Genomic DNA, 27,805 nt, shown 5'->3' on the forward strand with positions numbered 1-27,805 from the left:
CCTGTTTCACCGCTTGTGAAGTGACCCCCCTGCAGGTGGGGAGCCGGGGGCTCGAACCAAATCCTTATGCCTGTCCTTGTGCTTCACTCAGTGTACCCCCGGCCCCCTAGTACTGATTCTTTATAAATGAAATTACACGTTTATAAATATGTAAGTGAAGACTACATGACCTTCCAACCTATCCTCTCCTATAATTTATTTATGTTAAATAATTACTTTTGTCTTTCAGAGGCATTATATAGTGAATGTAAGTGATTTATTAAAAACCTTGGCTAGCTTGAGACTGCTTTAGTACTTTGCCTTAAAAATCTGCACATAAGCAAAATTCCTGATATTATGAGTTGGGATTCTCAGTGTAAGAGGATTAAAAATCTCTGCTTAAGCAAGGGCTTGTTAGCTGTTTCTAAGTGTCATATATCAGAGAGGCCCAGCTACTTATAACCTATAGCTGAAACTATAGGACAGGGCACATAGAATGCAAGACAATAGAAGGTTTCTAACTCTTTCTAGTTCTCTTTAGATTTTTTTAATTTTTATTCTAGAAAGATAACTTATGCTGCTTCAGAAGTAGATAGAATAATCAGCATTTGCACATGATAATGCACATCCATTTTTAAAGGTCTCTAGTCATTAAATCAGTCTGAAGCAGTGTTGCCAAGAGGACTCTTAGAAAGTCCTTTCCAAATACTTGCAAAAATATATCAGTGTGTGCAGACTTGGAATTGGACATCCAGTCATCTACTTAGAAGTCATGTGCTTTGGAAACCTTCCCAGTAGGGAAGGTTTTTTTCCTATAATAATCTTTTGTATCTCAACTCCCCTACATTTATAGCCAGTGAAATACTGCTGCACACAAAATAGAGCATTCCATTTTTTTTCTTTTTTTTTAAATTTTTTATTTAAGAAAGGATTAATGAACAAAAACATAAGGTAGGAGGGGTACAACTCCACGCAGTTCCTACCACCCAATCCCCATAACCCACCCCCTCCCATGATAGCTTTCCCATTCTCTATCCCTCTGGGAGCATGGACCCAGGGTCATTGAGGGTTGCAGAAGGTAGAAGGTCTGGCTTCTGTAATTGCTTCCCCGCTGAACATGGGCGTTGACTGGTCTGTCCATACTCCCAGTCTGCCTCTCTCTTTCCCTAGTAAGGTGGGTCTCTGGGGAAGCTGAGCTCCAGGACACATTGGTGGGGTCTTCAATCCAGGGAAGCTTGGCCAGCATCCTGGTGGCATCTGGAACCTGGTGATTGAAAAGAGAGTTAACATATGTAGCCAAACAATTTGTTGAGCAATCATGGATCCCAAGCTTGGAATAGTGGAGAGGAAGTGTTAGGGAGGTACTCACTGCAAACTCTAGTGTACTTCTGCTTTCAGGTATATATTTTGCAGTATTTTTAAAGGCATAGGATCAGTACTACCGATAATAAAACAAAATTGAATAACTCATCTGAAAACACCCTACTGAAAAATTAATGTCGGTTGAATAGATAGATATATTTGCCACCAGGGTAGTCACTGGAGCTTAGTGTCAGTACTTCAGATCCACAACTCAGTTGAAAATGTCTGCTCAATGGAAAATATTTCTACTCTGGGATTGGTGTATTGCACCATTGTAGAGGACTTGGGGAGTGAGAGAGGGCTTGAGGGACCTGGTTCACAAAGGTGGAGAAGGTCTTAGGCAGGGCATTAGAGTGTTTTGCAGAAAACTGAGAAATTTTATACAGGTACCAATAACTGTATTTACTGTTGACTGTATGCCATTAATCCCCCCAATAAAAAAAAGATGCAGAATCTGAAAAAAAATGCAAGAAGGAAAAAGAAAATATGTCTGCTTAGCAGATATTTATAAGGTCCAAAGTGCTTAATGTTTTTGCCTCCATTATCTTTAATTTTTTATTATTCTACTCGTTTACAAAACTATAAGACTTCAGGAGCATAACTTCACAGCCAAGCATGGTAGTTATTGCATCTGTCACCAAAATCCTATGTCCCACTTCACCTCTGATAATTGCCATAGTTTTCATAAAGTCTAAGAGTTTGGTTACTGCTCTTTTTGAAAGTTCCTTTGTTTTTGTTATCTGTATTCCATATATGAGTGGAAATGCCTTTAATTGTCTTCCCTTCTTATCTCATTGAGCAAAATTACCTCCAGTTTCAACTATTCTGTTCCAATGTCTCCAGTATTTTTAAAGTACTCATCCATACCTTATTGACTTTCAGTGAACGAACTTGGAGAGTAACTATACAAACTTCTAAAGTAGTTGGAGATTTTTGTTTATTATGACCCAAAAGGGCCATGATTATTTGTAAAGAAAAACAGTTCTCTTTTTTGCATCCCAAAAGGAATTTTGGTCCAGGATCCCATATGGAGAAGTAATAGCAGAAACTGACCAGGTGGCTCTGAACCCCAGTTCCACTGGGACCCAGAACGTCTGTGACAAGAAACCTTGGTTTTGTATCATCACTGAGAGGGAAGAGATTCTGGATAACACCTGAGGAAGTTAGGCACTGCTTTGCTTAACTGAGAGGGATGGAATGAGGAGAAAGGAAGGATGACTATGGAATGATTGGACTCATTAGTACTGAGGAGTACTGAGATTTAAAACACAGTGTGCCAGTTGTTAATGCACCTGGTTAAATGCATGTGTTACCACATGCAGGGACTAGGATTCAAGTCCACAATACCATTTCCCTCTCAATTTCTCTCTGCCCTATCAAATACAGTTAATAAAATTAAAAAAATGTTTCTTAAAAAATAATTAAAGCACATGAATTTGAAAAACACTATATATATAGTCATCCCATAACTATGATCTTGGAAAACTATGCTAATCACCATTGATAATTTATTCCCATTTCTCCTTTTCTTTCTCTCTCTCTCTCTTTTTTCTTTCTTTCTTCCTTTCTTTCTTTCTTCTCTTCTTTCTTTCTTCCTTCCTTCCTGTCTATCTGTCTGTCTTTCTTTTCTTCTTTTTTATCAGAGCACTGCTCGGCTCTGGCTTATGGTGGTGCTGGGGATTGAACCTGGGATCTTTTAGGGAGGGGAGCACAGAACATTGCTGATGGAAGTCCTGTGGAATTAAACCCCTCTATTATCTTATAATCTTATAATCATTAATAAGGGGGGGAAAAAGAATGCAAAGAAAAAAAAGAAAGTAAAAAGAAAAAGGCCTATTCTATGGTTTCTTGAGATGATTGGTATCTAGTTGGGCATCTGGTGATTGCATGAAATGTATGGGACCAGCCGAGCACTTTTGTTAATGTTTCTTTTTCTCTCTGTATTTCTCTCTTCCAGCTATTGGCAGGACCCTCATCCCCCGTTACTTCAGCACTGTATTCGAAGGAGGGGTGACCGACCTGTATTACATCCTCAAACATTCAAAAGAGTCATATCACAACTCATCCATCACAGTGGACTGCGACCAGTGTGCCATGGTCACCCAGCATGGGAAGCCCATGTTCACCAAGGTAGGATTGTAGCTACAGATGTCTTCTGATATGTCGAGCAGATTTCTCACCTCTCAGACACTGTCAGTGCTGTGAGAGCAATCCATTCCGTTTGTGACCTGGCTCCTTAAGTTCTGCATGATCAAAGTTCTAAGAGGAGCACGTGTGTTACAGAATACACGGGTGTCAGAAATGGCATGTCTTCAAAGGGCAGAAGAGCAATATTGCTGTCTAATATGGCATGTCTTCAAAGGGCAGAAGAGAAATATTGCTGTCTAATAAAGCTGGGCCGCTAATTGGAATTTTGGTGTTGATGTGAAGGGTCTTCTACAGCTGAGAAAACATCTTTGGAGACTGGTCTGTAGCATACCTGGTTGACTGCATTAGTAACTGTGCACAAGTACCTGGGTTTGAGCCCCCAGTCCCTACTTGCAGGTGAGAAGTTTCACTAGCGGTGAAGCAGTGCTGAAGATGTCTAAATTACACTCTCTCTCTCTCTCTCTCTTTCTCTCTCTATCAATTTCTCCTCCCCTCCTCAATTTCTCTCTGTCCTATCAGATTAAATAAATAAAATGAAAAGCTATGATTCTCTTAAATTCTACCATTGTATAGTGAGTAGCTGTATTTCATTCCCAAAATTAAACACATTTTTAAGTTAGATTCTAATGTTCACAAATGGGGTGGAAAAATCAATCAACCACAACTTACAGCAGTTAAACACCAGTAACTGTAATCTTTAAGGAGGATCAAATAGCAGAATTCAAGGTCATGAGAAATGTGAAAAGGAAAAGTGATATGATAGAAAATCGATCCTTTTTTTTTTTTTACATTTACACCCCTGCAATCCTTCCCATACAAAGAAAATTGACATGAAGTATTCCAGCTGGGCAGGGCCTTCTGGAACATTGCAGACCATCCTTTTTTATGTCCTCTCCAAAGTTGAAAGATTGTTAAGAACAAATAGAAAACATGACACACGGAGGTGTTTTTAATAAAAGCTTCATTACATTTGAACCAAGATTAAATATGAAATTGATCTGTAACACTAATGACAGCAGCTATCATTTATTTTCTTAGTTGAAAACATAAATGTCAGCCTTCTTAAGTTAAAAAAAAAGAAGTTGAGGTATCAGGGTTAATTAAAAAACCCAAATTATAAAATTAAAGATGTGCTTGGGACCCTCGCACCATTTCTCTGGAAGGGCAAAAATACAATGTCTGCTCTCTAAAGGAGTCCTTGAATCTGCTAATACAGTTCAGCTTTCCCAGAGCCCACTGTGATTCTTCTTCTAGCGTTTGCCCACGGTGATAAGAGCACCCAAGGAAAAAGTGACAAAATGCAAAAGCCAATCATCAGGTGCTATTGTTTTTTTTTTTTTTTTTTGTGGGACTTTGCTTTGTTAAGAGGCATCTTAAATGTAGAACGGGAATTGGGATTTTTCCATGTTCTCCATTTTCCTTTTGTGCAGAGAGGAAAGTCATCATTCAGGAACAAGAAAGGGCCTCCAAGATGGTGAAGTCCACGCTGAGAAAAATGTTTTGGTCTGTAGCAAGGACTTCTCACTGTTGGTTCAGTTTTCCCTTTGTTTTGGAGACAGGAGACATGTATATCATCTTTTCCACAGAATCGACATACTTGTGACTCAATATTCCTGTGCCAAGACCTGAGCCCTGTAGAGTGCTAGTGTTTTCTTTGTTGCTTCATTCTCTTTGTCTTTCCCTTGGTCTGGTCTTGGTGCTCCAAGGATATTAAAGCAAACAAAGATAATAGGCAAGTGCAATTCTACTGTTAGGAAGAAGCTATTTACAAATCTTAGAGCCCCTGAAAATATAAATACATCTTGTGTACCCTGTTGGTATGTTTTCTCTGTCTTCCTTTCTCAAGCCAAAACTTGTCCATAAATAGGAAACTAAAGGTAGTTCTTGGGGCAAGGCGGTGGCACACCTGGTTAAGTGCTCACACTACAGTGTTCAAGGACCCAGGTTCAAACCCCTGGTCCCCACCTACAGGGGGAAAGCTTCACCAGTGGTACAGCAGGGCTGCTGGTGTGTCTCTGTCTCTCTCCCTCTCTATCTCCTACTCCCTTCTCAATTTCTCTGTCTCTATTTAATAATACAGAGATATATAAATACTAAAAAAAGATAGTTCTTCAGTTTATTTATTTATTGCCACTAGATTTTGTGACAAAAACCCCTTGGTTCCTGTATGGCTCCTCCCCCACTCCTGGTGGTCATTCCCCTCCTCTTTTTTATTATCGAGAAAGAAACAGAGAGAGAAAGAGAACGAGACACACGTGCAGCATGGCTTTACAGCTTATGCAGTTCAATTCCCCCAGCCCCAGGTGGGGACTTGAACCTGGGTCCTTCCTCATGGTAATGTGAGTGCTCTTCTGCGTACATCATGGTCCCCCTTCAGTTTAAATTTTTTAAGTTCCACATCTCTGATGAACTGATACACAGGCTTTTCTTACTCAAATCAAGAAGCTGGAATGTCCTCCTCTACTCCTCAAAGCTCCCCTCTCAGAAGGCTGAGGGTTTGCTCAGTTCTCCAAGACTTCAGCTGCAGACCCAAGCTTTCCCCTGAACTCAACTTATGTAGCCTCCAGCTCCAATTATTTATATCCCCAATCTGACTGTACTCCTTAGCAAACCAGTTGCCAACTCTTGCAATGACTATTTCCATACCTCAATGAAAAATACCACTTTCTGGGAAATGTAGCTAAGCTATGTGGACTTAGTCCAGAGGCTAATTATGCACATTTATTTTTAGAAACTTGGGAAGGATTCATTTTTTTTCTGTTTTTTTTTTCTTTTCTTTTTTCCCCTGATAATGATGAGAGTACCCAAAGAAATTTTCCAATTTTTCTTTTGTCCTTCTATTATTTAAAGGTAACTCACCTTCCTGTAATAGCTAATATGTCTATTTGGTATGAAATAGTGGGATGATACCCTATCCGTCTCATAAAGAATAAAGAGTGTGGAAGCCAGTGCTTTCTATTTCTCAAGGAAAGCCTGCTATTACTCCACAACCTCAGCACAGTCTGTGTAGGCAGTAAGCTATTGTTTGAATTTAGACTATCAATAAGCTCTAATTCCCCTAAGAGCACTTGACCCAGTGATTCTGAGTTACTTTTATGAAAATTTGGCCAACTGGTGAAGCCGAAATCAGCTGTGGTCCTAATCAACCACAATATTTAATATTCCTCAGGAGTACAGTGCACATTTTGTAATTTCCTGAAGCGAGGAACATTATAGGTTATGGATAAATATGTAATTAAGATTTTTTTTTAAAACACACCTCATGAAGCCTTTTCTTTGCTGTATTCAATTTCAAATCGAATGAGCAACAAGGCTTTAATGATCAGAGGAGCAATCACCAAGGTTTTCAGAATAAAAAAAAAAAAACCTTTCAAATTATATCTGAGGGTGTGACTAGTGGCAGTCGGGGAGAGGAGCCCCTCTGGGGTACATATTGGGCTGCTGTTAGAATTTACAAACATGGGTTTATTTTTATTTTCTCTTCTCATTTATTAGGAGATCATTCAGTCATACAAAAAAGTGCCATGGAAATGGTCCATTGGTTTTTCCTATGTGAATATTCATTTATGTCCTTTATGACTGACTATAAGTTTGTTCCCTTACCTTGGCCCACAAGCTACGAGTCAGGAACTATACATTTATATTCCCAGTATCACTGATCATATTGCTCTAGTGTGTGTATTTTTTAATCTCTACACATACATTTATGTCTGTCTTTAAGTAAAAATAACAAGCTTTGTGTAACAGTTAACCTAAATGCACTACTCCATGCGTGTATTTTCCTAGCCCAAAGCCTGAGGAAATTCAATCAACACTCCTCTTTCAAAAAAAAAAAAAAAGCACATTTTATTTCACAGAAGCTGTAACAGAAACACTATTATTGCATTGTCACATGGTCAGCATTGCTTCACAATTAGTCAAAGAAAGCAAAGGGTTAAAAAGCACTGGGCTTAGTTTGAAAAATGTTCCTTTTTAGTTCTCTTGTTCCTGGCCTAGTCTCAAGCTAGCACGTGATCTGCTGAATGCCTGCCAGCCTCTTTCTTGTTGATCCTCCGGAGACCATCTGTGCTGGGGGCATTGATTAGAGTGTGTCTGCTGGGATTACATCTTTTCTGTTGCCATGCCAACTAATCAGCTGATTTTGGTTACCACAGAAACAAAATGTCAGAGCTCATAGTACGGTAACATGAATTCAGCACAATAGAAAATGTTTTCTTAATTGGGGACCCTTTTGATTTTGAATTCCTAGTGAAAGGCAGTTTTTTTTTTAAAGGCCAACTTTAGATAAAAAGCTACATTAATTGTATTGATTAAGAGGAATGCAGAGAACTATCTTTGAAAAGAGAAAACATTCATTCCCTTCTAGAAGCTACTGTCTTTTTTTTTTTTTACTACTGCTAAACAAGGAATATGTATGTATTTTTTTTCTTTAAGCACCTCTATTGCATTTGCTGATTGTTGCATATAAAATAAATCAAGAAGCCTTGAGTTTCCTTTAACTTCCAGACCCTGGCAGGGGGCCAAAAGGCTGCTTGGGACTTGGGGAGAAAGGTTGTGGTCTTAATTGCCTGGAGCAGACCAAGTTCTCTTCCACCCTTTTCCTTCAAGGATGTCAACCAATTTTTCTTAAAGAAAAACTCCCACAGTATGAACTCAGACTTGATTCTAAGAGTTGCTCTCTTGCTCATGATAAACCTGAGGTAACTACTGATTCTTTGTTTTGATGAAGAACATAAGTTCAAGCCATGTTTCAGTTCTGTCTCTTGAAGGCCAATGACAATTCCACTCCACTGGTTGGCTGCATCACCATCAACAAAGAACACAATTCACCTTGAACTCATAGACCCTACAATTGAAGGGATCATCAAAAGGACCTCTCCTCTGCCTTCCCCATCATGAAACCCTGTTCTAACAGAAAGAAACCATTAGCTCCATTTGCTCTGGGTTTGTGTTTCATGAAAACAAAACAAATAGATTAGACAATATGAAATCATGGTATTTCACTGGGCTAATATTTCTCTAAACTTTCAATAAGCCTCTCTCTGTAGTAATAAAATAATAATAATAATAATTGGACTATAGCTTCCACGTGTACCTGTCCTGTGTTCTCATTGGCTAGCTATGCTATTTCCTTTGTACAAAGTTGCTGGCACTCACATGGAGGAGATCCAGCCAGGCGGCAAGCCATCAATCCTCCCTCACTGGTCCTCAGGGATTGTGTGATACAGAAAAGAGGACTCAGGGAGTATTCTGGTACAAACACTCGTTTTATTTGGGGATGAAACAGGTTTATATAGAGAGTTAAACAAAGACCATCTTTCAAATATGTCAGAAATTACAGGTTTCTTAACAGTCAGCTTGCCCCTATGGTAGGGGGCTGGTATGACAAGAATTGATGAGATAAATAAAGGTCAAGACAATTAGTCTCCATGATGCAGGCAGGTTAATTATCCAAAGGCATTTGAGAGGAGCATAGGGGTTAAACCAGTAAGGTGAGGTAGAGAAAAGAAAAACAAAGCTTGATGTAAATTGCAGATATAAAAGGGAACAAGGAAATAAGATTTTGGGGGCTTTTCATTGTCTAGTGTTAGGGGTGTATGATAGAGTTTGTTCTCCTTTGTGATCAAGAGGTGAAGTGGATGTGTGAACTTTGAGTGAACCCTAAAGCAGGCAACCATTTGGCCTTCTGTTAGCAGGGAGAAACTAAGTGTGAGAGGCCTGTAGGCTTTCTGTGAGCTTGAGAGACTAACAAGGAGAAACTGAGTCTGGGATACTTTTCCCTCTTGGCTCATCTCTAAGGAGAGAGGCTAACAAGTGGGGTGTCTTTCCAGACCTCCATCCAAGGATGGTAGAGCTTCCCTAAACTCTACCAAGCTTTCACATAGTCCCACACAAAGTCTTTACTGTGACTTCTATTCTTATGACTTGACAGGAGGGATTGCATAACTTAATCTCCATGCAACTCTTTTGAAAACCTTGGTCAATTAATTGCAATGTTTAAGATGCTCTGGACGAGTGGTGTGGAGACACGGCAGACAGGTGCCCACAGACCTAAAACTACCTACAGATACTGCTAATTGGAGCTGAGTTATAGAGGGCTTCACCTAGATTGCACATCATTAGTTTACCTCTGTTAAAATGAGGTATCAGACAGCAGTATCCTTTTCCTTAAATTGTAGCATATCAATATGTGTGACTCATTCTCCTATAGTGATACCTGGCTTACTTAATAGAAAACTATCTTAAATTAAAGTTAATAAAAGTCACCGAACTAGTATGTGGACATAGTTGGCATTCCACCAGTGGTAACCTTTTGCACCACGTTCTCAAAAAGAGACATAATTATTAATAGTTCATAAAAGATGGATACAGATTAAATTGTTAGTTATCTCCATGAGCTATAGTTTTAGAATCACTCGCAGTCACTATTTAGTTCATCATTTTTTATGATGGTAGTCATTTTTTGTTTCTTTCACCAGAGCACTAATCAGCCCTGGTTTATAATGGTGCAGGAGATTGAGCCTGTGAGTTTAGAGCCTTAGGCTTTAAAGTTTTATTTATTTATTTATTTATTTATTTATTTATTTATTTATTTTCCCTTTTGTTGACCTTGCTGTCTTTTTTTAATTGTTGTTATAGTTATTATTGTTGTTATTGATGTTGTCGTTGTTGGCTAGGACAGAGAGAAATGGAGAGAGGAGAGGAAGACAGAGAGGGGGAGAGAAAGATAGACACCTGCAGACCTGCTTCACCGCCTATGAAGCAACTCCCCTGCAAGTGGGGAGCCAGAGTCTTGAACTGAGATCCTTATGCCGGTCCTTGCACTTCGCACCATGCACTTAACCCACTGCACTACCGCAGGACTCCCTTTTTTTTTTTTTTTTTTTACATATCCATTGTATTATGTCCCCAATGCTCTAGTTGGTCATTTTTATGTATGTCCAAATCATGTATTATGTATCAATTTCTAAATTTTTATATTCTTATTTTTAGCCTAGTGAATATTTGTCTATGAAAAAAAAAATTTTGAGCAGAAACTCAGGTCAAGTTAGAGATGCTCAAATTGGAGTCAGAAAGCCCGTGTGTGTGTGTGTGTGTGTGTGTGTGTGTGTGTGTGTGTGTGTGTGTGTGTGTGTGTGTGTCTGTGTAGGGTGGTCTCAGCATCCAGAGAGAGACCCTTCTTCTCCCACCAAAGCCCTGAAATACCTCTCAAGTGCTTAAGTAGGCTTGCACTATGGAAACTATGAGTCCGACTTTTGCATCCTCAAGCTACACTGCTGTTATTTTCGGACTTACCACACACATACACACTGCCTTTAAGATAGTTTTCCAACAAGGCTCTTAAAAGACATTGCTACCCTCATTTGATGAAGAAACTGAGACTTAGGGAATCTAACATGCTTCCCTTTTTGTTCCATAGCAAAGAATATGCCATCAGAACTTAAATGCAATGCTCTCTAATGCCAAGGCCTCTGTTCATTGCTTTGTCCTGCTTCTCTAATGCAAACCTGAACAGAGGAATGAGGTGTAATTGTTTCACTGAGCCAACATGCTAACACAGTATCCTGTTTTATAGCTGAGACACACTCAGTGCTGTGATTACCTACTATTTCCTTCCTTCAATAGTCAAGAACAAAAATAAAGGGGCATAAAGTAGGGATTGAATGTTTTAAATTATCTGAATATCAAAAAAACCTTTAAGAAACTGCCCTGGGAGTCAGGTGGTGGCGCAGTGGGTTAAGCGTACGTGGCGCCAAGTGCAAGGACTGGCATAAGGATTCCGGTTCAAGCCCCCGGCTCCCCACCTGCAGGGGAGTCACTTCACAAGTGGTGAAGCAGGTCTGCAGGTGTCTATATCTTTCTCTCTCCCTTTGTCTTCCCCTCCTCTCTCCATTTCTCTCTGTCCTACCCAACAACAACAATAAAAAATGGCAACAAAAGGGAATAAATAAATATTAAAAAAAAAAAAAAAAGAAACTGTCCTGTCAGGGACCAGGCAATGGAGCACCAGGCTTCAGCGTACATAGTACAAAGTGCAAGCCCCTGGCTTCTCACCTGCAGTGTGTGTGGGGGGGTCACTTCATAAGCAGTGAAGCAGGTCTACAGGTGTCTCTCTTTCTCTCCTTCCTCTCTATCTTCCTCTCCTCTCTCAATTTCTCTCTGTCCTATCAAATAAATAAATAAATAAATAAATAAATAAATAAATAAATAAATACATGGTCTCCAAGAGCAGTGGATTTGTAGTGCAGGCACTGAGACCCAGAAATAACTCTGGAGACAAAACAAAAAAGAAAGAAACTACCCTATCACACATCACTCATACCAAGAAAGAGAACCAACCCCAAGTACAATAAAATAGCTCACTTGGACAGTGTGCTGTTCTACCATGTGTACTGCCCAGGTTCAAGCCCAACCACAACAGCACTGATGGAAGCTTTAGTACAGTGTTCCTTCTCCTCCTCCTCCTTCTCATCTTCCTTCTCCTCCTCCCTCTCCTCCTCCTCCTCCTTCTCTTTCTTCTTCTCTTTACCCTCTCCTCCTCCTCCTTCTCTTCCTCCTCCTCCTCCTCCCCCTTTTCTTCTACTTTTTCTTCTTCTCATTCTCTCTTTTTAATTTTTTAATTATCTTTATTTATTTATAGGACAGAGACAGCCAGAAATTGAGAGGGCAGGGAGGAAAGAAAGGAAGAGAGACAGAGAGACATCTGCAGCCCTGCTTCATTCCCCTCACAGGTGGGGATCTCTGCCTTCTCTGTCTCTATTTTATATAAAAAATGAGAACCTCAGCAAGTTTACTATTTTATTAATAATTTGCTCATTAACTTAAAATTACTTAGAAAAAAATTTTTTTCTTGAAAAACAATTAGCTTTCTCTCCAAAGGGCATTCTATTTTGCAAGTAGAATTTGTCACTCTGATATAACACAATTCGAGGAATATACTCTGAATACCTCCATTTTCCATATGTCAGTAACTAACACCTATGACCCTGGGTTTAGCATTGTCCTCTGGAGCGTCTCTTTGAAAATGCTAACTTCCTCTGGTTGATAGTCTGACTCTTAAGAAAGAATAGTCTTATTAGACACTTTCTCTTAAGGTTGGCTAGCCAGATTTACGATCAGAATCTTAACTTCTATGAGAAAAGAATGAGAAAAGTAGAAGTAAAAGGTTAGAAAGTACAATGGTTGGAGGGGTACATGATGTGTCAGGAGTAATACAACTCATTGTGATTCACTGGTTGCCATATTTGAAAATGCAGAAATGGTGGCTCAAAGGGTTTCAGTGAGTAACTAGTAAAGCAACTATTAGCTAGAAAGCAACAACTAATTTTGGAATTCTCTCAGTCTAGAATTGAACTCTCTACAATCTAGAAAGTCACAGCATGCCACAAAGTTTTTTGTGGTCTATTTTCTCAAGACCGGACACCACAACACCCCTCTGGGTTACCGTGGCGATCCCATTAAGGAGCTGACGTGTAAAATAAATAATGTAGCAGTGTTCACCAAATGCGTAACCAATGAGACCGTTGTTTGTTGTTTCCAGGTATGTACAGAAGGCAGACTGATCTTGGAGTTCACCTTCGATGATCTCATGAGAATAAAAACGTGGCACTTCACCATTAGACAATACAGAGAGTTAGTCCCAAGAAGCATTCTAGCCATGCATGTAAGTAACTTCATTTCTATTTCATTTTCTTTCCTTGCAGTTCTCTCATTATACTCAAGAAGGTAAAGCCCAGATCTGTCTCTGTGAAGGGCACCTCACTGGGGTTTTAATTCCTTCAATCTTTCTAATCCAGGAGTCTTTCCTCCTTCCTTTGTTTCTGAGTGGGGTTCATTGTGAGACTCTACTTCACCATATTTTTGTTATTTTAAACTCCAGGTTGGGGTTACCTCAATAAACAGTTTGTACGCGTCTTAGATTTTATTCAGTCATTATCAACTCTAGCTCTGCCTGAGTGAATAAACCTGTTCTGAATAAGCAGAGAAACAATTAAAGCCAGAAGCAGGGAAAACAGTTTCCAGCTTTGATTAGAACCATCTGAGATGTGGATTTCATGAACCCAGAGCTGTGTCAGGAGGGCTTGAGCATTTCCAACTGTACCTAGGGAAACGTGGAACATCTGGGCTCCTTTTCATGTCATGTGGTCATGAATCACACCAAACTTACGAGGCATCAGCTTGATGCAAGGGTGGATTCAGTACCAATCCAGACCTGAATGCGTGGAAAAGCTTGATAAGAATTAGACAAGTCCACTCCTCCAAGAAGCTCTCAGAAAGAATTGACTTAAATAAATCTTTTCTCCGTAACGCGTGAGTGAGGCTGCAGCTTTCATGGAAAAAAATAATAACAACAACAAAAACCCTTTTGGAACAAAATTAGATGGAATAAGCCAGATTTCTTTCTTTCTTTTCAGTTTTTTTAATCTATAAAGTAAAAATATTGGCAAAACCATAGGATAAGAGGGGTACAATTTCACACAGTTTCTACCACCAGAGTTCCATATCCCATCCTCTCCATTGAAAGCTTTCTTATTCTTTATCCCTCTGGGAGCATGGACCCAGGATCATTCTGGAGTGCAGAAGGTAGAAGGTCTGGCTAAATTTCTAATGACACAGTACAGTCCCCAAAAAGTAAATAAATAGAATATAGCATTTATGGGATGGGAGAGTGTATAGCACAATGGTGATGCAAAGGGTTTCACCATAGTCCCAAGTTCAATCCCCCTGCACCACCATAAGCCAGAGCTGAGCAGTGCTCCAGTGAAATAAATAAATAAATAAGAATTTAGCATTTATTTGATTGTTTGTCATGTCAGGCTTTCTGCTAAATATTTTGTACAAATTTTTATCCAGTACTCTAAGTTATTTTAAAAAGTGAGCTGTCACTATTTTTGATTCCCAAGTAAGGAAACTGAGGTTTAAAGAAAAGTCCACCCAATTCTTTTCAGCCCCCAAAAGGCAAAATCAAGATTGCAGGTGAGCTGGTTCTTACTCGCAAGCCCAGGCTGGTTAACTGTCTCCCAGCTCTCAGATCACCAGTCTCACCTATGGGACTCTGCCCTCTGTCCTCTCCTCTCATTTAGTTTGCCTTCCCAGCTGGCCTGGTGCTTTCTGCTATAGACTTTTCACTCCCCAATTCCATTGTTTTTCTGTTCAGTTTTCTAAGTTCTTGAGTCTTGCTCAATTTTCAAAGCTGGGTCAGGAAGCTAGGTTTGAGGACTAAGTATTAATGTACAGAAAACTCTTAGAGCAGCCCTTTGTGTGTTGACTTCAATCAGTACTGGCAGTAAGAGTGGGGACAACAACACCCTTTCATTCATTCACTCTTTATTTTTTATTTATGTTTTATTGGCACCAGGATTATTGTTGGGGTTTGGTGCCAATACAAATATACTGTTCTTAGTGGTCTTTTTTTTATTCTTTATTTGATTTTTTTAAATTTGATAGGACAGAGAAAAACTGATAGATGAGGGAGAGACAGAGAGGGGAGAGAAAGACACCTGCAGACCTGCTTCACCATTCATGAAGCATTATCCCCTGCAGGAGGAGAGTGGGAGTTCGAACCCAGGTCCTTGCGCATGGTAACATGTGTACTCTAGTTATGCCATCACCCATCCCCCATTGATTCATTCTTATTTAAAGATTGTATACCTTTCCTTTCTTCCCTCCTTCCTTCCTTTCTGCCTGCCTTACAGAGAGAGAGAGAGAGAGAGAGGACCAGAGTATCACTCTTGCATATGTGATGCTGGGGTTCAAACTCAGAACCTCCTGCTTTTTAGTCCAAGGCTCTAGCCACTAGGCCATCTCCAGGGCACTAATTCCTTCATCAATACCCTGTCTATTAACCACTCTGAGGTGGGCTATGGCTACCAGATGCACCTCTGCTGCTGTACCTCCCGCAGGCATATAGCGGAGGTTTGATCAGTGCTGGCTGCATGTCTACAAGGGGCCTTGTAGTTGATGTGAAAAGTCACAGGCTCTGACTCTTCTACATTTTATCTTGTATTTTGTACTTATATAAATCATGTCAACTGGTTGTATCATCGTGGGGGGAAAAAATGAAGAAAATCAATGAAAGTATAGCCAAGTTCACCTCATGAATCTAGACTTGAGAACATGTGCCCTTGTTCAGCACCAATTTGCTAATACCAACTAAGAGAGAAGGAATGACAGAAAGGAGAGGAAAACGCATCAGCTCATAGACTCCGCTTAAAAATGAGCTCTAGAAAGAATTTTCGTTTTTAAAAATGTGACTGCTATGTTGCCATAAACGTGGTGCTTACCATTAATCATCTTGCAGGGTGAAAATTGTTGAGGGCATCTATTTCTAGCCTCAGCTTAGTGGGAGGAAGGTTCAAAATTTTAAATATCTCCCTGTAGCCCACAGCAGTCAGAGGAAAAACGTCCTTTCCTCCAAACTGTTGAAGCATGGTCATAACAAGAAGCAAAACTAAAAAGGTTAGTTGCAGAGCTCAGGCAGGTTCAGAAAGAGCCGAAGACGTCCTATCCCGGTAGGGAGGATGTGGATCATTTTTTTCTAGGGACTGAAACACCTCTGAGTTTCTTTGATGTTTTCCGGGCCAAGAGTCTTGCTGAATTCATCCCAAAATCTGAGTCTTATATACATGTGTCTTCATAATGTAAATTTACCATTCTGAGAAATATCTGCAATGTTCAGACTGTATGTCTTCTTTTTAATTTTATTAGTGGTTTAGTCATGATTAACAAGATTATAGGCTAACAGGGGTACAATTCCACACAGTTTCCTCCACCAGAATTCCATGTCTCATTCCCTCCATTGGAAGTTTCCCTGTTCTTTACCCTTCTGAGAGTATGGACCAAAATTCTTTTTGGGGTGCAAAAGGTGGAAGGTCTGGCTTCTCTAATTGCTTCTCCATAGGGCATGAGCATTGACAGGTGTATCCATACCCCCCAGCCTGTTAGAGTAGGACTCCGGGGGGGTGGACTTCCAGGACACATTGGTGAAGTAGTTTGCCCAGGGAAGCCAGGATAGCAACATGGTAGCAAGACTGTATCTCTTAGCAGCTATGGAATGCTCTTGGGCTTTCTTGGGGCTGTCCATGGGCGTGCAATGTATGTTTTATTATTTTTATTCCTTTAGGCACAGGATCCTCAGGTGCTGGATCAGCTGTCCAAAAACATCACCAGGATGGGGCTGACAAATTTCACCCTCAACTACCTCAGGGTAAGAACGATAATGAGATGTTTGTGTTGGTTGAGTTTGAACTAAGCTGAGGGTTTAAACGAGGTCATTAGCACAATAGGTTTGCCATGGAGCATGGGTGTGTTCAGTAGAAACGAGGTTTAGTAAATAAAGCATCAAGTCTAGACGAGTGTGTGTGTATGTGTGTGTGTTTCTTGAAATTACTTATTCAAAGGTGAACAGCGAACAATGGTTGTTTCACACAAAGCTTTGGCATCATTTCCCTTCTGACTGTCTCATGTTTCTGGTGCGTTCTAATTGAGTTTATGACCTGAGTCTCCATCCAAGGGCCCCTGAGGCAGGTCAGTGTGGCTTCAGGATTTCACTGGGAATTCAGCCCAATGCAGTAATGCAACTTTTCTAAGTCTACATAGGAGTTCTCTGTGTCTTATGTAGTAGCAATTCTAGTTTGAATATAATGTCAATTATTTTTTAATAAAAATGGTCTTTCCATATAATAACTTCTGTATTTGATCTGAGTATATGATATATATATATATATATATATATATATATATATATATATATATAGTTGGTTTTAGTGGAGAATCACAGCAGTGTGCCATAGATAGAGGGTATGGTTTCCTTTTTTTTTTTTTAATAATTAGTGATTTAATGATGATTGACAAGATTGTGGGATAAGAGAGGCACAATTTTATACAATTCAATTCCCATCACCAGAGTTGCATATTCCCTCCCTTAGAAGTTTCCCTAGTCTTTATGGGGTATAGAAGGTGGGAGTTCTGGCTTCTATTTGTAATTGCTTCTCTGCTGGACAGAGACATTGGCAGGAGGATCAATACTCCCAGCCTGTTTCTATCTTTGCCTAGCAGGGTAGGACTCTGGGGAGGTGGGGTTCCAGGACTCATTGGTGAGGTCGTCTGCCCAGGGGAGTCAGATTGGCATCATGGTAGCATCTGCAACTTGGTGGCTGAGAAGCACTAAGATATAAAATGGGGAAAGTAGTTTAATATGCAGAAACCTACCGGTAGTAGTATAAGAGGTGAATCCGGGGTCTTCATTGTAGTTTCCTTCGTAAGCTAGCATCCTGTCCTAGAAACTAAGAGGAGGCGGTAGCCATGTTCCATATTGCTTTGCCTCTGAGTTTCCTCACTGTGTAGAATTGCTCTCCAGTCCATCTTGTAGTTCATGCTGCTGCTTGGTTCTTTTATTTTTATTTTTTTATTATCTTTATTTATTGATTGAGTAGAGACCATCAGAAATCGAGAGGGAAGGGAAGGATAGAGAGGGTGAGAGACAGAGAGACACCCGCAGCACTGCTTCATCGCTTGTGAGGCTTTCCCCCTGCAGGTGGGGACTGGGGGCTCGAACCCAGGTCCTTGCACATTGTAACATGTGCGCTCAACCAGGTGTGTCACCACCCAGCCCCTGCTGCTTTGTTCTTAAAGGCTGATTCATTTCATAAATTCTGTTTTGTTTTCACAATCCACTTTGTAGAAAAAAAAAATTGTTATTGTTGTTTACATTTGAGAGGCTAAGAATGCTTTTTCCAGACTCCCTTCTCAGTGAATTAAGAATAGTCTGGGCAAATGTCTCCAAGCTTTATCTATACTTACTGCTGTGTGTCAAATGCTGGGAGCTAAAGATTCCAAGACAATAGTTATGGTACCTGCCACGAAAAATTCACTCTTATGGACAGTTGCATGAAGTGAGAAACTGGTTGGCAAAGTGGGAAATGCCATGAAAGAAGTCTCTGGATGGAACTATGGAAGCATTGAGGGAGAAGTTACAGGACTTACTGCCCAGAAATGGGGGTGGTTACAGGTGTGGCTTAGAAGGTGTAGGCAGGATTTAGGGTTTTAAAGTGGGAGCCTAGGCTTTCTTGGGCCCTGACCTCAACCATCTAAGTCTCTTCTCTCCCTCTCTCTCTCTCTCTCTCTCTCTCTTCCCCTAGCATGTTTTGTTCTTAATAAAAGTTTCATTTACCTGAACAGTCATGCTCTTCTATCAATTCTTTGTTGGGAAAATGTGTGACGAATTTTGAGAATGGAGTAAAGCTAGTGCCAGCCTTCTGTTCCTCCCGTGTTCCCCTATAACATAAGCACAAGACAGAGTTATTTGAGAAAAAAATAATTAGTCAGAGGAGAGATGATACTTAAACTGAATGTGAAAGAAGCAGAGAAAAATAAGCCAGAAAAAGGGGACAGGAAGGACATTTCCAAAAAGGGTGGCAGAGGAGTATGGAGGGGGGTGCACATGATACAAAGCACAAGGACCTGACAAGGAACCGGGTTCGAGCCCCTGGCTCCCCACCTGCAGAGGAGTCACTTCACTGGCAGTGAAGCACATCTGCAGGTATCTATCTTTCTCTCCCCTTCTCTGTCTTCCCCTCCTCTATTCATTTCTCTCTGTCCTATCCAGTAACAACAGCAATAACAACAACAACAATGATAAACAACAAGGACAACAAAAGGGAAAAATAGCCTCCAGGAATATGGATTCCTAGTACAGTCACCGAGAGCCCCAGCAATAACTCTGGAGGCAAAAAAAGGGGGGGGCATGGATTAGAGAGTAGGATTCCTGTCTCACTTTACCAAGCAAGATAGGAAGTGAGCAGCTAAGACTAAGTGAGGAAAGAATTCATTGGGAGCCAGGTCTTAGAGCAACTGGCTGACTGGACAGTTGGGACATGACATTCATTATTATTATTATTATTATTATTATTATTATTATTATTATTATTTATAAAAAGGAAACACTGACAAACCATTGGATAAGAGGGGTACAACTCCACACAATTCCCACCACCAGAACTCCTTATCCCATCCCCTCCCTTGATAGCTTTCTATTTTTAACCCTCTGGGAGTATGGACCCCAAGGTCATTGTGGGATGCAGAAGATGGAGGGTCTGGCTTCTGTAACTGCTTCCCCGCTGAACATGGGCATTGACAGGTCGATCCATACTCCCAGTCTGCCTCTCTCTTTCCCTAGTAGGGTGGGGTTCTAGGGAATGGGATCTCCATGACACATTGGTGGGATTGTCTGTCCAGGGAAATCTGGTTGGCATCATGGTAGCATCTGGAACCTGATGGCTGAAAACAGAGTTAGCATATAAAGCCAAACAAATTGTTGACTAATCATGAACCTAAAGGCTGGAAAAGTGCAGATGAATAGTTGGGGGGGGGGTTGATGGGGTTTACAGTCAACAATATTTAAATACCCTTCCCATATTTGGGAGCTACTCTCTTCCCTGATTCAGCTTTCTGGTCCTTTTTCCAGCCATGACATCATCTTCCCAGACAATAACTTGAATCCACCTGCATATCAGATTTCAGGCTCAGGCAAAAACAAAAACAAAATAAACAAACAAACAAACAAAAAACTAGTATAGCCACAGGCCCTTTGGGATAGAATTAAAATAGGCCTACTAGCTATCTGAAAAATGGGACAGGACACTTTCATTAATAAGGAACCTCTGTAAGGATTTGACATGAAAAGGGAAGGGTCCCTCCTGGAGTAGGAAAAGGAGTCTGCAGAGCTAAATTCAAATGTTATAAGAGCATCTTGTGTTGAAGAAGAGAGAGATTTTTCTTAGTTTTTTTTTTTTAATATATTGCCAGGGAATCTCTATTTTTTGAAATGAAACTCTTGAACATAAGAATTTCCTAGGTGTTGAACCCAAGCAGTGGCTCACCTGGTTAAGCACACACATTAGAGTGTACAAGGACTCAAGTTTAAGCCCCTGGTCCCCACCTGCAAGGTGAAAGTTTCAGGAGTGGTAAAGTAGGGCTACAGGTATCTCTGTTTCTTTCTCTCTCTATCTCCCCCTTTTCTCTCAATTTCTCTGTCTCTATCCAACAGTAAATAAATAAATGGTTTAAAAAGTAAATAAGGGCAGGGGTAGATAGCATAATGGTTATGTAAAGAGGCTCTCATGCCTGAGGCTCCAAAGTCCCAGGTTCAGTCCTTTGTACTACCACAAGCCAGGGTTAAGCTTGTGTTAAAAATAAATAAATAAAAATAAAAGATTTGAACTTTTTTTTCTATCTTGATTAAAAGTTTTAAAGAATAAGATTTCAAAATTTAAAAAGGGGGAAATGGATGTCTAGTCCATTTTCTCTCATAAAAAATGGGGGTAGGAGGGGCTGGGCGGGTGGCACACTGGGTTGAATGAACATGTTTTAATGTGCAAGGCTCAGGGTTCAAGATGTTGCACCCCAATTGCAGAGGGAAAGCTTTGTAAGTGGTGAAGCAGTGTTGCAGGTATCTCTCTGTTTCTTTCCCTCCCTGTCTCCCCTTCCCTCTTGATTTCTGGCTGTCTCTATCCAATAAATAAAACTAATTTAATTTTTTTTAATAAATAAAAATGGGGGTAGGCAAAACAGAGATGTTGTCCCTGAGTGTTTAAAAAGAGAATCTCCACCAACTTCCAGGGTGGCTGTGAGAAGGATCTGAGAACCATGGGCCATCTTCATTCATCGCTGTCAGTTTACCTTGAACAAGATCTGCGTCATCGACATCTGCCTTCTTGAGGATTTGAGTTAGTTTTTTTTTTTTTTTGGGGGGGGGTTGTTTGTTTGTTTGTTTTTATTTTTGTTCCTTTTTTCCGTCAGGGCTGTTACTGAGGTTCTTTGCCTTCATGATAGATCCACTGCTCCTACTGGCCATTTCCCCCCTTTATCTCTCCCTTTTCTTTGATAGGACAGAGAGAACTTGAGAGGGAAGAAGAAGATAAGAGAGGAAGTGAGAGACACCCCTGCAGTAATGCTTCACTGCTTATGAAGTTTTCCTCTTGCAGCAGGAGATGGGGGACCTGAATGCAGATCCTAGTAACATATGCTCAACTGGTTCCTCCACTGCCCGGCTTCTGGTTTGGTTCTTGAATCAGTCAGTCATCTAACTGCTTCAGTGGCAACTGAATTATGCCACACAACAACAAAAAAAGATGGTGTGGGTGTTTACATGGTCAGAGAAAGGCATGTTGTCTTTGTCAGTGAATTGAAACCACTGTTACAAATCATCTGCTTCTAGTCCACACCATCCAACCTCAGTGTTCTTCCTCTCCCAGCATCCTTCAGAATATCTCATCCTCACTGACTCACACTGAGCTGTCTGATTCCCAGTGCTATAGCTGACACTGTTTTAATGTGTGTGTGTGTGTGTGTGTGTGTGTGTGTGTGTGTCCCTGGCACTTATTCCAAGCCTTTAATGATCTGGCCTGTACTGTCTCTCAGATCAGCTGCTCACCCACCACCTTCCCTACCTCACACGCCAGCCTGTAGCCATACAAATCATCTGCATTCCTTCCCATCATTCCTGTCCTCTTGCCGCCATGTCTTGGCACAGTAAGACCTATTGCCTAGAATAGTATTCCTACCCCTTTCCCACCTCATTTCCCCAGATGTCTTCTTCTTAACTATGAGTCTCATTCATCCACTGCCTCCTCAGAAAAGTTATGACTCCAGCTGAGGCAAGGGCTGGAGCTCTTTGCAGATGGTATCCAGTTTGGCTCCTGGTAGGTAGCTCTTAGGTAGGAATTACCATGCCAGGAAGTACATATATGAAGTCCCAAGTTCCATCCTTGGCACTTCATATAGTGCAGCTGGACAGTTCTTTCTCTCTGTCGCTCTGTCTCTCTGTCTCTGTATCTCTCTTTCTCTCTCTCTGCCTCTCCCTCTCTGCTTCTTTTTGCCTCTCTCTGTCTCTCTCTTATAAAAATAAATGTATCTTTTAAAAAAACTAAACTGTCTCTCTAACCATCAGTCTCCTGTACTAGATTCAGAACAAACTGAAAACAGATTTTTTTTTCTCTTGAATCTGTACATTCTCACAGATCTAGATAACTAAAGCACTCAGAAAAGGTTTATTGAGTAGATGGTTGGTGGTCAGTATATGGTAAATGGAAGGTTGGATGCTATATAGCACCAAACACATAGGCCTGCATGTGTGTGCACATCCTCTCTCTCTCTCTCTCTCTCATGAATTCACTTTCCCTACAGTATTTGGGGGGGGAGCATGATTCCTTTTCAGAGTTGCTATCTCAAAGTTGACCATGAGCTCAGTCCAAAGAACAGAAATGCTGAGTGTGTTGAGGACATGGCATGAGAAATATGACATGAGGATTCAATGTGCAAAACTCTCTCTTAATTCTCTCAAGACTCTGCACCAAACTGTTATTCTAATATCATTGATTACACTTGTCCTAAATCAGAATTTAATATGTTTTTCTTTTGGGCCGGGTTGTTGAGCACACATGATACAATATTCAAGGACCCAAGCACCCAGGTTCGAGCCCCTAGTCCCCACCTGCAGGGGGGATGCTTTGCAAGTGGTGAAGCAGGGCTGCAGGTGTCTCTCTGTTTCTCTCCCTCTCTATCTCTATTTCTTGATTTCTGGCTGTCTCTATCCAATAAATAAGTAAAATTAAAAACATCATAATTTAAAAAATACTTTTATTTAAATGCCACTGTACCCTTTTCACTGCTTTGGGGATGTGTTCTTTAAATATTAAAAAAAAATTTATTGATGTGTGATTATTTTTCTCTATTTAGCCAGATATTCTTGGGAATATATATATATAGTTGAGGGATCAGGAAACCACTCACACAGTCAAGTTGAATGTGTATTTTATCATGATCCAAGATCCAAGTTCAAGTTCTCAGCACCACACCAGGGGAATCTTCATGAAGAGTAGAGAGATATTGTACTATTTGTCTTCCTCTAGCTCTTTCTTTTTCTTTTCTTTTTTTTTGCTTCCAGGGTTATTGCTGGGGCTCGGTACCTGCACCACGAATCCAGTGCTCCTGGAGACTATTTTTGTTTCCCCTTTTGTTGCTCTTGTTGTTGTTGTTTTAATCGTTGTTGTGGTTATTATTGTTGTTGTTATTGATGTCACTGTTATTGGATAGGACAGAGAGAAATGGAGAGAGGAGGGGAAGATAGAGAGGGGGAGAGAAAGACAGACACCTGCAGACCTGCTTCACTGCTTATGAAGCAACTCCCCTGCAGGTGGGGAGCCGGGGGCTCAAACCGGGATCCTTACGCGGGTCCTTGCGCTTCGTGCCATGTGCGCTTAACCCGCTGTGCTACTGCCCGACCGCCTGCTCTTTCTATTTTTCTTTCTCTTTCCATCTCTCTATATAATCATATACATCTATATAAACAGCACCAAAGGGGGGAAAACTTGTTTACTTAAAATGATGTTTTTCTGTATCTTAGTAAAAATGTATTTCCTTGTGTTCTCATTCTTTATTCATCTACATGCATAATCTCAGCATAAATGTAATCAGTGTACCCATGATTTCTTAATATTATTGGGTAAACACATTTGCATGTTTCCACAGAGTCATCGGATTAACCATTTATAATAGTTGCAAATATGTCCACAAGGTGCTGCAGTAGACTTTATTGAGTCATTTCTTTCACTGTCAAGTGCTCAAGTCAAATTCAAGTTGCTGTTGCCATCAATGCCATTCTTCCAAGCACCTTGTCCATATCCTACTCTATCCTACTTGCTTATCCTGTTACTTAAACTCTCTGTCAAGACAAGTCTGAGCTGAAAATATACTTTGGAGTCAGAGAAATATAGGATCCAGTGCTAACTTCCTTGTGCCTTTGGCAAGCTGCCTCAGTTCTATGAAACTCCATGTTGAGAAGAATAGCATTTTCCAAGTGATACAAGGGGTCATTAAGAAGAACCTGTTACAGTAAGGGCATGATATGTACCTAGTTCCTTCCTCAACCTCCCCTTTTGTCACTTACTTCTCATATGATAAGAGCCCACCTCTCTCATTCCCTGGAGCCTTACTTTCCTCATGTGAATAACTGTACCCTCTTGTATTACAGCAACTGCATGGCAGGGAGGGTTAAAAGGGCATAGGTAACTCTTACTATGTCAGAAATCCAAGACATTCTCCTTCATTGGTCCTTTCTTTTATATCCCCCATGGCCTTGAATTAATTCTACACTGAGAACTTGAAGTCACAGGATATATCTGAGAGAGAAAGAGGGGGGGGGGGAGATATGGACTGGTGAAGTTTGTCAAAAAGAACAGCAGAGGGAGGTTGGGATATGTGTCTTATATTTTCACCCTCCTCCTCCTCCCAGTGCAAATGCAATTGCAAGTGTATAATCATTATCCCTGGATGAGTTCAATATTATCTCTAATCTTCACATTATTGTTTTTGTTAAATAAGTCTAACTCTTCCAATAAGCAGTATCATCAACTGGGTGTAAAAACATTTCGGTTTCATGGTAATGTGTTTTGATCCAGTATTTTTAATTTCCCAAGTGAGTGAAGAGTTTTTGAGATTATTACTGTTGTACTTCCAAGCAGATTGGTCCCTGCACATAGCTTCTCCTGATAGCATAGGCCTATAATCCAATTCCTGAAAGAACTGGGCAATTAGTTTTGGAAAAGGACCCCAAACAGTATGATAGGAAGTGGCCTCCAGCAACTCCACTGTGACTGGAGTCAGCCTTTAGTATCCTGCTGGAAGTATTTTGGCTGTTTTTTAGACTTTGACTGCCAACCAAAGTCTTCTTCTCAGTGTTTTGGCATAAGAAGCGATTCCAGTTCCAAGCCCTTTTCTACCTAAATGTCCAGTCAGTCAAGCCTGGGGACAGAACAGGAACCCCAACTCTGAGGATGAAATGATCCATCGTGATTGACTGTCAGAATGGGCCAGACTGTGGACTGACCACTTGTCACACAGTCAGAGAGGTTTGCAACAGGCTCTGCTAAGCACTGGAGTTGGGGAGACCAAAGCCACCTCAGCACATCCCCATAGTGACCACACCTTGTGGGCCCTAGAAATACACAGTGTCCAGCATGCATCTCAAGGGGGAGGTGTGGAGGTTGCTGTGGGCTTGCAAACTTTTGTCACCAGTCAGTGATGAGATGGGTCAGAAAAATGAGAGCAAGAACTTCACAATCACTGGAGCAATTTGGCACTGCAAGCTCATCCTGTAGACATGTCTCACTTACTGGGATATAGAGAAGTTCAGGGGTGTGGAGGCGTGGTGGAACACCTGGTTGAGCACACGTTACAGTGCACAAGGACCCAGGTTCAAACCCCCAGTCCCCATCTGCAGGGGAAAGCTTTGCAAGTGGTGAATCAAGTCTGCAGGTGTCTCTCTTTCTCTCTCCCTCTCTATTTCCCCTCCCCTCTCAGTTTCTGGCTGTCTAGTTCAATCAATAAATATATTTAAAAATTCAGAAAAATAAATAAAATAAAAACTTGAGAGAGAGAGAGAAGTTCGGGGGGGGGGGGGGAGCAAGGTTTGTGACCTCCCGTGAAAGGCTGGAGAAGGAAGGACGTGTCACAGGGGCTGGATAGGGTACTGTGACATGGATTTGAGATGGGCTCCAGGTGATCCAACAACAGTATCTATTACTGTGCCATTGGTTACCAAGGAACCATAAGAAGGGAATCACTGTCCACATTTTAGTGGTGGAAATCAGTCCTGCCTAGGGCACAGGATTTTTGTGTGTGAGGTCCTAGGTTCAGTCCCCAACACCACCAGTTGCCTGAGCTGAACAGTGCTATTCAGTCCAAAACAACAATAAAAATAATAGATCCAGCACTATTATTATTAATACTTTTAGCTAAAGACAAAGATGACAGGGAGAATGAAAGAGACCACAGTAATGAAGCATCCTTAAAAAAGGGGGGGGGGAGAGCAAGGCCATTGTGGTGTCATATCTGTTACAATGCAGAAGGACACAGGTGTAAACCCCCTTTGGTCCAACCTGCAGGAGAAGGCTTCACAAATGGTGGAACAGTGCTACAGGACTCTCTCTCTCTCTCTCCCTCCATCTCTGTCTCTCTCTCTCTCTCTCTCTCTCTCCAATTTTACCTCCCTCAGTTTCTATCAAATAATAAATTCATCCATTCATTTAAAAATAATAAATTGTACTTTAATGTGGTAGTGGGTGATGATTATTATTATCATTATCATTATTTCTTATTACTTAAAGTCACAAAGCTTGTGGGACTGTAAGGCTTTCCTGGGCTGAGGGTTAGCTTGCTTCCAAGCCTGTGACAGTCTCCCCAGCATTGACAGCCTGATCTTTGATGGTGACTTGCAGAGGAGAGACTTGTGGGTACCAGAAGAGGGATCCAGGGTCTGAAACAAAGCTGTCACACTTCATTCTGACTCCTGTTCCCTCTTTGGAGAAAATCTTCATGTGAACAGAGACACAGACGGACCCTCGGAGTCAGGGGAGTACTCCCTCCACATACACAATGATTAAAACTGGGAACACCCCAAGGGCACCTTTAATTGCATTTGGAGATAGAAAAGGAGTCCATTTGTCGACCTGATAACGGAATTAAAGCAGCTAACTATTAAAGTAGTGAAGTAATCATTCCATATAGGCAGCCTGGTGTCTAGAAAACAGTGATTTCTAACATCAAACCAAAAGGAATGGTTAGCACAATGTCAAAAGAAAAAAGTAAATGTGTGTGTGTGTGTGTGTGTGTGTGTGTGTGTGTGTGTGTGTGTGTACACAAACAAACACACAGAAACAGTTTTGGCAGAAAAATCCTAACAGAAAACAATTTCAAAGCCACAGATTCTTCTAAAATTCTTGGCCTTGAAAGTACAAATAGGGCCTGGATTAAAGAAAGTCATTTCCCACCCAGTCTCCAGCAGGAGAGACAGTGAAAGAATTATTGTTAAACAAGACACTGAAAATCAAAGGAGGTGGTAAGGTGGGAAATTGGCAGTTGGGCAGGGCCAGAGGGGAGATAAAATAGCAGAGAGATTACAAAGTTACATACAGAGTTAACCTTCCGGGAAATTGTTTTCCTAATTGTCTAGTGGGAGGAAGTGTATCAGAAAATGCATTGGCAGGATGGGTAGAGGGAGAGTCCTCTGGATTTATTTTAATTTGAGACCATAAGCAGGGAAGTAATCTGGACTATTGTGTTATTGGAAAAGTCATGAGGTATTTTTGCTATGTTTTTCAATACAAAAAAAAAAAAGTCTCATGACTTTTCCAACAGCCCCTTATAAATAGGCTGGTGGGTTTTTACTTCTTAGTTCTGAGGCTCCAGACTGCTCTCTGTATCAGGTCCTTGCTTATTTTCCAACTAGGCATAGGTTCCATCCCACTGCCTACAGAAA

General features: G+C 40.8%; 1 protein-coding gene across 9 annotated transcripts in view; it reads left to right on the forward strand.

Annotated features, from left to right (window-relative positions):
• Window positions 1-27,805, forward strand: part of LDB2 (LIM domain binding 2) — a 436,562-nt gene that overhangs the window by 361,161 nt on the left and 47,596 nt on the right. For all 9 annotated transcript variants that reach the window (XM_060188311.1, XM_060188312.1, XM_016185912.2 and 6 more), the window contains 3 exons: window positions 3,299-3,471; window positions 13,031-13,153; window positions 16,613-16,696. In XM_060188311.1, the coding sequence (XP_060044294.1) occupies window positions 3,299-3,471; window positions 13,031-13,153; window positions 16,613-16,696 (380 nt within the window). The remainder of the gene's footprint in view (window positions 1-3,298; window positions 3,472-13,030; window positions 13,154-16,612; window positions 16,697-27,805) is intronic.

Source organism: Erinaceus europaeus, chromosome 3 (genome assembly GCF_950295315.1).
Source record: "Erinaceus europaeus chromosome 3, mEriEur2.1, whole genome shotgun sequence".
Lineage (NCBI taxonomy): Eukaryota > Metazoa > Chordata > Mammalia > Eulipotyphla > Erinaceidae > Erinaceus > Erinaceus europaeus.